This window comes from Onychomys torridus, chromosome 16 (genome assembly GCF_903995425.1).
Source record: "Onychomys torridus chromosome 16, mOncTor1.1, whole genome shotgun sequence".
NCBI lineage: Eukaryota > Metazoa > Chordata > Mammalia > Rodentia > Cricetidae > Onychomys > Onychomys torridus.
Window position 1 is genome coordinate 57041675 of NC_050458.1, and position 11039 is coordinate 57052713.

At 40.0% G+C, this 11039-nt stretch overlaps 1 protein-coding gene across 3 annotated transcripts in view; it reads left to right on the forward strand.

The window, feature by feature from the left end:
- Cntn1 (contactin 1) overlaps positions 1-11039 on the forward strand; it is a 311527-nt gene that overhangs the window by 210029 nt on the left and 90459 nt on the right. For all 3 annotated transcript variants that reach the window (XM_036207695.1, XM_036207696.1, XM_036207694.1), the window contains exon 14: positions 1422-1603. In XM_036207695.1, the coding sequence (XP_036063588.1) occupies positions 1422-1603 (182 nt within the window). The remainder of the gene's footprint in view (positions 1-1421; positions 1604-11039) is intronic.

The following is an 11039-nucleotide window of genomic DNA, read 5'->3' on the forward strand; positions in this document are numbered from 1 at the left end:
AATGTTCTTCTAGGAGTCTTTAAAAAATATATATTCTGTTCCTTTAACATTCATTTCTTCTCCTTTATTTATACATATGATTTATAGGTTTGGGAGCTTTTGGCTAAAATTCCTTTCCAGAGGAGATGCAGGCAACATCTTCCACTTTTGAGGTCCAATAACAAACTGATGCACGATTCTTCCATAGTTCTCTCTCGGAACCCAGTGAGTTTATTGGGCTTCCTTGGAGAGCATATGTGAGGGGTTACTTGCAGGAGTTCACATTGGTCATCCTCCCACAACAGGCCACACATGGAGAATTTCTACCTAGTAGGAGTGAGGTCTTCCCTTAGCTGCATAGATGAATCCCTTTTCATAGTCTCTCTAGCTTATGTACTCTAGTCCCTATCTGAGCTACATGCAATTAAGGCAGAGATGTATATAACAGGTGCTAGGGAACTGATCAATACTCAAAGTGGCCTGATTACTCTCCCCAACCCCTTCTGAGGGGTGTACACAGTCAGCAAGCTCAGAATAGTCAATCATTTGCAAGAGGTACTGCTGAACTATCAAAGATGGAGGTCACTTATCCCAGAAGACAGTCACTTACAACAGGGCTTTTTATACTGGCCTTGGGCATTTTTTGTTGTTGTTGTTGTTTGTGGGTCTTTTAAAACTTATTATTTTATTTGACTGAGTGATCCAATTCCTCTTCCTTGTCTTCAAGCCCTGATAGTCTCTCTTCTATTAGACATACTTTATTAGTGAGGCTTTCCACTGAACATTGTAATAGACATAACTGCAGTTCTCATTTGAAGTTTTATTTTGGTTTGGGGTTTCTTCAGTGTTTATATCTCTTTTCAGCTATATTTTCTCATGTCCTGACTTGTTCTCCTTGTTTTATTCAACTGTTTGTGTTTTATTGACTTTGACTTTAAGATTTACTTGTGTCCCCTCTGACCTCCTGAAACGTAGCCATAATTGTTCTTTTGAATTAATTGTCTTGTCATCTATGTTGCTGTCATTGGGGATCATTAATGTGAGTTTAATAATTTTTGGAGGAGGCATGTCGTATTGGATTTTGTGTTAATGGATTTGTGTGTGTGTGTGTGTGTGTGTGTGTGTGTGTGTGTGTGTGTGTGTGTGATGGGCTTTGGAAATCTGTAGTTAGATTGTTGGTTATACCTTTGGGTATAAATAATCTGGCCCACTTTTGTTAAATGGACTTTGGGATCTGAAGTTAAGTTACCACCCTTAAACCACATTGTCAAGTTTTGGAAGAGCTGAGTAGTCTTGACATTCAGTCTTAGGTCCACCCAGAGCTTATTCATGATGGGATAGCAGAGGCTTTCAGATGGCAGATTTCTTTTATAGTACCAGATAATATGATGTCTCATGTTGTATTTAAATGTGGCCTATTCTTTTTCGTTTAAAACATACAGATCCCACACGAATCATTTTGGCCCCCATTAATGCCGATATCACTGTTGGAGAAAATGCTACGATGCAATGTGCTGCGTCCTTTGACCCTTCCTTGGATCTCACATTTGTTTGGTCCTTCAATGGCTACGTGCTAGATTTTAACAAAGAAAACACAAATATCCATTACCAGAGGAATTACATGGTATGTGTTTTATATTTCATCTTATTAACATCCTAATGATTCTCATGTGTCTGCACTAAAGCTTTAGTTATGAGCCAGAGACATAGCCTAGCAGGTAAGTAGGCCACCAAGCCTCAGGAACCTAAGTTTAGTCCTTGGAACCCACATAGCAGAAAGAGGGGACCAACTCCCAAAAGTTGTTCTCTGGTGAAAATGTGCAATGGCTTACACACACACACACACACACATGCACACACACCCATGATTAACTGAAAGTTCAGAAATATAATATTTTATGAGATGTTAATTTTTAATGAGGTGACATTTATGTGAAAAGCTTTTCATTTTTCTTAGATTAATCATGGTACTCTGAAACATTGGTAAAGGACTAGTTTTAAGAGTATGGTAGGGACACTGTCAAGTATGTATTGATCTCTAGGTTTATCTTCCCTTTCTATTGTATGATTCTTGTATTGATGTGAACTTGATTCTATTAAATTTGTGCCAGGGGACCCATAAGTTTCACTTTAATATGAATGAGAGAGAACGCTGAACTCAATCCAGGTTATAATGATCATTTTAAAGTTATTTATTTTGTTCTATGGAGGTGATAAATCAAATGAAATATATGTGTTTCAAGACTTGAAGGAGTCTGTGTGGTTTGAAAAAGATTACATGGTTAATCCTAAGAATTGGAAACTATACATTCTTGAAACCCTGTAATTTAACATAGCAACTATTGAGTAGAGAAAATGCTGGGAAGTAACGCAGGGAATTGGCTCCCCCCCCACCCCCAAACATAACTGGGAGTATTGACAAGCTGCTGAGGCCCGTCAGGGGATAAAGTGGCCCCACTTGCTGCTTCCGTGTCCTCTTTGGAAAGGTTACACCTTAGGAACTTGTGTATGTGTTTGGCACATGCCCTTCATTATGAAGATGTGTTGAGGATGGGAATTAGGTTGGTAGACGGGGACCAGAAAGAGGACATGGAACACAGAGTAAGGCAGTGGGGGACATAATCAAAGTACAATGATATATACCTGTAGGACAATGGTGAAACCCACACTTAACATTTAAAATGATAGAAAGTAAAGCAACGGCAACAAAAGAAAATACGCTGAGCCAGGAAGCACGCCTTGAACATCAGCACTTGGGAAGCTAAGTCAGGAGAATCTTAGATTCTCAAGGCTGGAGGACAGCCTGGGCTACATAGTCCCTATCTCAAAAAACAAAACAAAACAAAAGCAAACAAAAACAGAGAAAGAAAGCACTAACTTCAAAATCAGCTATTAATGTACTCAAAAGCTTGAATCAACTCAGTGGATACTTCAGAATTTTTACATCCCATGAAATCTGGATTAATATTTATACATTATAATAACATTATGCTTCACATTGACTGGTTGCCTGCTCTGCATTTGTCTAGGGCTTCTTCTTCAAGGTGAGTAAGACTTTCTTTAGCAATACAAAGACAATTCTAGATAGATGCGCAGCCACAACCCTCTCAGTATTTATGTATATGCACCTGCTTGGTCACTGTAAAGCCCAGCTATTTGCAATTCACTGGGACTAGCCATCAAAACCATCAATCAATAGTAAACCTGCAAATTTGGTTTCTAAGCCCAAACTATACTTAAAATGAACATAATTGACAGAGAACAACACGTTTCGTGTTTTAATCTTCTAAGTGAAACTTTTATGGTGCTCTTAATATAGCCTTGCCTATCATGAGTGAAATGGGCACCACAGTCGTTATCAATTTAATAATTCTTCTTTACATTGTTTGGTATTTTTTGAAAGACAGGTCACAAAGTTTTATTGATTTTGAGGAAATCAATAAATCTTAAAGAGAGAAAGTTTTGAGTTCACTTAATCATTTGGTGTAATAACTTCAATAATTTCTGAACAAGCATCTGGAAAACTGACAAGCAGAGTTGTGAAGTAATAGCTTTATAGCTTCAGGGAAGTCTGTATAAATAGACTCGGGGGCATAAATTACCCCAATTAAGGTGAAACTTCGCATCTAGAGCCTAGGTGCATTCTTTAAAATGATAGTTGCCCCGTGTTATTTGACACTAACACCCACTATAAGAAAAATTGAGGGGAGGAGGAAAGAATGAGAAAAAATAGAAGAGCAAGGAAAAAAGAGCCTGGGGATTTCAAAAAGGAAGGGAAAGGGAAATGGTTGTTATGATAAGGGGAAAAATGAGAGCATGGATGGGGAGTGAGTTGTTGAGACTGTTTCTGCTGTCTCTGCACATGACAACCACAGAGGGTGAGTACATGGCTGGCCCTGGGCTGGTCCGCAGAGTGATTGTGGGCAGTGGGCCCTACACTGGGGTTCCTCAACTCCAGGGGTTACCATCCGCTAACAGACAAGCCAAAACTGTATTTTCTGATTAAGCATGAAACACAACTGAATCACATTATCAAATGTTCATTATTAGCACTTCAAGGAGAGATTAATGAGTTGAATTATTTCTAAAAGTGCAATCTCAGGATAAGAATGGCTATTATAATTAAATTTTAAAATTTATTTTACAACCCGGTCACTGTTGTAAAGTAAGCGATCAGAGCAGTTCTCTTTTGAACCTCCAGAAGTCCACCAAAGGTTTCTTAGTGTCTCTCCTTTTCAACAAAGCCAGGGGTGGACATCACTACTAAATGACATTTAAGTGATGGCGTCAGGAATGTGTTTAAGCTATCTTCCAGAGACTGTCCTCACTTCTAGCCCTTCTTCTGGGTTTGTTGGGACAACGTCCACCTGAAGCTTGGAGAGTGAAGACACAGTGGCAGTGGGGACATCAGTGGGGAGGGAGGGGCACAGGTGGCCGTGATTATCTGTTGCTCAATCTTGCCCAGGCAAAAAAAAAAAAATGTCTCTTTGCTGTCTCTTAAATAATATTTGATGTTCTTCTTAATTTCGGGGAACATTTTAATAGAGAGATAGCATGGGTTGGCTTAAAATCATCTGCTGCACCTATACTATCCACTAAGGTAAATGAAACACTGAAAAGCAAAGATGTATACAAATTAAAAAAAAAAAAATCACAGACCCTTGAGTCTAAACTGCCACAACTGCCGTTATCATAATGTTTCCACAATTATTACTGCCTACAATTAATAATAGAAATCATTATTACTAAAAATAATCTAGATACAAAATCTAATTTTTATTACGTGAACTTTCCTTTCCAATTTAATTTCAAAAAACATCGTTTAAAAAAATCAAGCACGCTTTGATTACAGCTTGCTATTTCCAGTGATGACCACTAGGGGCCAGCGTTGCATAAGGTTTTAGGATTCATAGTCTGGACAGATAGTCTGGACAGTATCAACCTTTTATGAAATGAAGCAAATGCGTCTCATCATCTTTCCCAGCCCGCCGTGAGATGCTAAATTTCACTGTAATTCTTTTTGCTGTGGAGTCCCATGAGAATCAAGAGGAAGGGAACAAGGTATTACTGTGCATGTCTTGTAAGCATTTGTCACTGAAACGAAACAGAAGGCCAAATGACACAGTCCTATAGTTCATGCTACTTCAGGTCACATTTTGCATTAAATTTGCTATTCGCTCCCTCATTTATTTAGTTAAAAATTCACTGAATATTACGCTTTGTGTGACAATGGCTAGTAAATGTTTTATTTGTGCTTGAATGAAGTTCATGTATAGGTAAAATATTGATAAATCAACAGTTGAAATTAGCAGTTTAATACATTAGTTGGTTAAAACAGTTTATCTGCGTTATACTGTTCTGAGAAGGGTTTGTGGCAAGTAATTTTTAATGTCCAGTTATAAAACTATGGCTATTTTTGTTTTCTGATTTAATAGGCACTTACTCTCTGAAAGTAAACATACAGCTAAAATTAATTTTAATTATAATTTATGTTATAATGTTATAACCCTTCTTTCTCTAGAAAGATCTTGAGGATATCTATGAAGATTATATATATATATATATATATATATATATAACATATATATATATATATATATATAAACACTGTGTACTCATAAACACTCTGTATTCATATATGTCATTTTGTCCTTCATGGAGGCAAATGATGGGCAAAAATTATTTTTAATTGCTGAATAGTTTTCTAAAATTACATTTTGTGTATGTTTGTGAGTGTGGGAACACACATGCTATGGCACACAGGTGGAGGTCAGAAGAGAGCCTTCAGGAGTGAGTCTCACCTTCCCACCCAAGGGCAGGGTCTCTTCCTGTTTTCACAGATGCACTTCATACTGCAGGCTGCCTGGCCACTGAGCTTCTATCCAGTTCTGTGTGAGTCTACCGTCTCACTGTAGGAATCCTTGGGTTACAGAAGCCCACCACTGCATCTGTCTTTGTATGTGGGCTCTGGGAAACAAACTAGGACCACCAGGCTTGTGCGGCTAATGCTTTGACTCACTGAGCCAACGCCTTGGCTGGTAGCTGCCTACTGTTGAATCATTGCCCCTCACTTGTTTGGCAATATACTCACTGTCACTATTTGGATTAAGCACACCAGGTTCATGGACTCTCTGTACATCTTCCTGATTTCTTTCCTGCAATGTTGAAAGTCCAATCTAGCAGGAAGTCACTACAGGTTTGATAAAATTCAGAGATAGCATCCGAGTTCTTCAGATGCTTTGCACAGCATCATCTAACTCTAGGCCATTGTTACACCTCTAAGTCTGTGACCCATGCTCTCTAAACATCTTTGCACCCTGTAAAATGCTGCTTTATTAGGTTTCCAAACACAATTTCTTCAGAGCACTTTTGTGAGGATAATGGGATGTGTATGAGGTGCTTGATATCAAATAGAGTAACCCTCACTGACTATTTTTGATAAATTTTATGATAGAGCAATTGTTTCCCAATTAAAATTCTAAAAAGTTGTTTTTCCTCCTTTCTGTTAACAGATCAATTTCAAAATTTAAGTAGGTGATCAGTTTACTAGATACCAAGTTTGAGATGAAATAGTCTAGGGATTTCATTTCTGAGGACAATGCCAAGGTACTCTACCCTACATGTTTAGTCAGTTTTGTATGAAATAGTTTCCAGGTATTTGACGTATGTTCCTTGCAGGAATATTCAGTGAAGTAGATGCTATTGGGCATGCCTCAATGTCAGGGGTAGGAAAACTGACAATTAGACCCATGAGATAAACCCAAAGCCGGAGCCAGAAGGGCTGGCCTCCTCCTGCTGCCCTATAATGCTCATCCATCTGGTTGTGCTAGAATATCAATGTCTATATCTACTTAAATAAGCCTCTGCTTGTTGGAAGCACAGCAAGACAGTATTGTTCAACTCATATTGTATTCTGAAATCTTGTTTAATGACCCATTGATACTCACATTATCCAAATGGCTTTTGTCTTCAGACACTGGTAACATTCTCTGCAGTATGAGGCAAGTCAAGCCTGCACAGCATTGGGTGTTAAGTCAGTGGTGATCCAAGGACATCGCCTTCAGTTTTGCAGGGAGTGAGTTTTTATCTGTGTGTTTCAGGTGTGAGGATGTGCATTGGCTGTCAGTGTTACAGGTGTGAGGATGTGCATTAGCTATGTGTGTTTCAGGTGTGAGGATGTGCATTGGCTGTCAGTGTTACAGGTGTGAGGGTGTGCATTGGCTATGTGTGTTACAGGTGTGAGGATGGGCATTGGCTGTCAGTGTTACAGGTGTGAGGATGTGCATTGGCTGCCAGTGTTGCAGGTGTGAGGATGTGCATTGGCTGCCAGTGTTGCAGGTGTGAGGATGTGCATTGGCTGAGTGTGTTACAGGTGTGAGGATGTGCATTAGCTATGTGTTTCAGGTGTGAGGATGTGCATTGGCTGTCAGTGTTACAGGTGTGAGGGTGTGCATTGGCTATGTGTGTTACAGGTGTGAGGATGTGCATTGGCTATGAGTGTTACAGGTGTGAGGATGTGCATTGGCTGTCAGTGTTGCAGGTATGAGGATGTGCATTGGCTGCCAGTGTTGCAGGTGTGAGGATGTGCATTGGCTGAGTGTGTTACAGGTGTGAGGATGTGCGTTGGCTATACGTGTTGCAAGTGTGAGGATGTGCATTGGCTATGTGTGTTGCAGGTGTGAGGATGTGCATTGGTCGCCAGTGTTGCAGGTGTGAGGATGTGCATTGGCTGCCAGTGTTACAGGTGTGAGGATGTGCATTGACTGCCAGTGTTGCAGGTGTGAGGATGTGCATTGGCTGTGTGTGTTAGCAGGTGTGAGGATGTGCATTGGCTATCAGTGTTACAGGTGTGAGGATGTGCATTGGCTGGCTGTGTGTTTGCAGGAGTGAGAATGTATGTTGGCTGTGATTATCACACCATGCCATTAGAAAACAGATTTCTTTCTCTAAGGCAATTTTCTTTTTCTTTTAAAAAAGGAACTGAAATATGTGAAATAGGCACTAGAAAGTATTTGGATTTGAGAAACAACTTTTTATACTAGAAAAGAAACATAGTATTGATCCTAACAAAGCACTGTACTGCTAGGCAATCAAGAGAACAGAAAGAGAATTAAATGCAAGCAAAAATGTGGATATTTTTATTGTTTTAAATGTTACTATCTCTGTTTTCTGTTAAATAAGCAAATGAAGGTTTCCAGAGCTATTGAAAAACAGCATGGAGTCAATAAAGGCAGTTTGAAAATCACCCTGAGAAAGGTTAGACTTAGGTTATGCAGAGGGAACCAGACCAGGTCAGTGCAATTCAAAAGCAGAATTGGAGATCGGAACCTTAGCACATCTGGGAAGCCTGATGCAGCTAATCACCGCAGTGTTACACTCCGCCAGCTGTCACCTCACGTGGCTGCTGCTGGTTTTGCTGCTGCTGCTGCTGTTGTTTCACTATTTTCTGGCAGCAAACAATTAGAAAAATGTGCTTTAGAGTTGAACTAGCTCCTTTGAAAAACTGAAATCACGAAGCAGAGATTGCAACAGCCCATGCTGCTTCTTAGCAACTTACAATAGTCAGGTCCCGAAACACTGGTTGGTGATAGTCTTAATAAATCAAATTAAGCACATACTGCAATAAGACTTTGGCTTTTTTTTTTGTTTATTTATTTATTTATTTATTTTTAATATGTTAGAGCATGCCTGTGTGTGGAGGGGATTGTCTATAGTATAGCTACATGTACTCATGTATAGTGAAGGCATGTGCAGTGTAGAGAACAACTTTGGTTTCCTTAGGCACCATAAATTGTTTTATTTAAATTTTTTTTGAGTCAGTGTCTCTCACCAGCATGGTGCCTGTAGGTGACGCTAGCTGGGAAGAAAGCTCCAGTACTGGGTTCAGGTATATGCTCCATGTTTGTCATTTTTACTTTCTGGTTTCTAAGAACTGATTTTTTGTTTTTTGTTTTTTTCAAGACATGGTTTCTCTGTGTAGCTTTGCGCCTGTCCTGGAACTCACTTGGTAGCCCAGGCTGGCCTCGAACTCACAGAGATCCGCATGCCTCTGCCTCCCAAGTGCTGGGATTACAGGCGTGTGCCACCACCGCCCGGCAAGGTTTCTAAGAATTGAAAACAGTCACACACACACACACACACACACACACACACACACTTTAAATTTTTTTTTAGCGGAATTACTTTTCCCAAGAAAATATAATTAAGAACAACAACATACAATAAAGGTAGTAAGGTTGTTCTTAGGAAAATGGTGTGTGTGTGTGTGTGTGTGTGTGTGTGTGTGTGTGTGTGTGACTGAATGGCAAAGAACGCTTCTAGAGGGCTCATTCCTTCCTATGGAGATGCTGAGAACTCTGAAGCCAACAGGAACCAATGGAGACCACATAAATCAAGTCACACCCAAGTTGTCCTTCATCTCTAGAACAAAGCCATGGGATTCAAAGCTTTGGTATATTGCTCCTTGTTAAAAAAAATGGTTAGCAGGGAGCTCAAACGAAATTCTCATTGTGTGTTTTCTTTCAAAATGGGCCAGTTGGTCAAAACTGAATTCTCCAGTCATCAGTCTAGCTTGTGTAAACATTTCCAGGCAACCCCCAAAATGATCTCCTAGTAATTACAGCTCCCCTTACCTATGTGAGTTTTTAAATGTTGGATGGCATGCCTTACTGTGTTGTTTACTATTCAAAAATTTAGACTCAGGTAATTAAAATGAAGCATTATTACACAAGCATCAATTTAAATATTGAATATGAGAGAACTGGTGTTAGTTGTACGTGTGAAAAAATACTTTGTGTTTATTGAAGAGAATAGCTCTTCCTTTGAGATTCAGGGTACTGTCATTAAAAAGTTACGGAGGTGTGAAGTTGTGTGATCATCATGGTATCAGTATTCTCAGTGCTCAGCACTGGACAGAGTGACATTAGGAGAAAAGGTGCCAGGCACCTAAAGAGGGAGACAAAAGAGTTACAGCGTGGCATTCATTACATGAGTGAAGTCAGTTGGTGTGGGATGTAACTGCACTATTTTGCCACTTCACATGTTTTAAACTTAAAAAGGAAAGTAACTTAATATAATATCTGTGATGTCCAACTTCTACATATGAAAGAAGGAAGCTAGACCCGGCAATGAAAAGATTGCCTTGGGATTGATCAAAAGTTGTATCTTTCTTACAGGGTTCCAGCTCAGAGTGTGTCCTGTGCATGCAAAGCCTTTCAGCAGCTCCAGGGCCACCCCACAGCTCCTACTGAATTCCTGCTGTTAGGGGAGCTTGTGGATGCTGTCAGCATGTGAGGCTGCCTGTGATGTGCCTGTTCCTGTTAGAGGAGCCTGTGGATTCTCTTAGCATGTGAGGCTGCCTGTAGTGTGCCTGCTGCTGTTAGGGGTGCTTGTGGATGCTGTCAGCATGTGAGGCTGCCTGTGATGTGCCTGTTCCTGTTAGAGGAGCTTGTGGATTCTCTTAGCATGTGAGGCTGCCTGTGATGTGCCTGCTGCTGTTAGGGGAGCTTGTGGATGCTGTCAGCATGTGAGGCTGCCTGTGATGTGCCTGTTCCTGTTAGAGGAGCCTGTGGATTCTCTTAGCATGTGAGGCCACCTGTGGTGTGCCTGTTCCTGTTAGAGGAGCTTGTGGATGCTGTCAGCATGTGAGGCCGCCTCTGGTGTGCCTGCTGTAGCTGCTGTCTAGCTAGCCAAGAGCAAGGAAAAGTCTTGCTTCATGTATAGCACATTTATTAGACATATTTAATATTTTCTGTTTACCAATGACATGCTTTAAATGACATGCCTTTTTTCAGCCTTGTCATTTTCAAAAGAACAAAACATGCTTTGTGTTAGCCATGTTGCTTTTTTTGAGTGTTCATACAGCTTAGTAATATTTTAATTTTTCTTTATTGATTGCAGTAATTATTTTGCAGTTGGTGTATGGTGGAAGAGGAAGCAAGGGGTAGGCATTTATATGTTGAAAGTCTTTAGACTTACATTTGGGAGACTTCTAAGTGGTCAACCACGTACATATATGTGCTAGAATATCCCTGAACTTTGCTGTCACAATTTCCAGGATG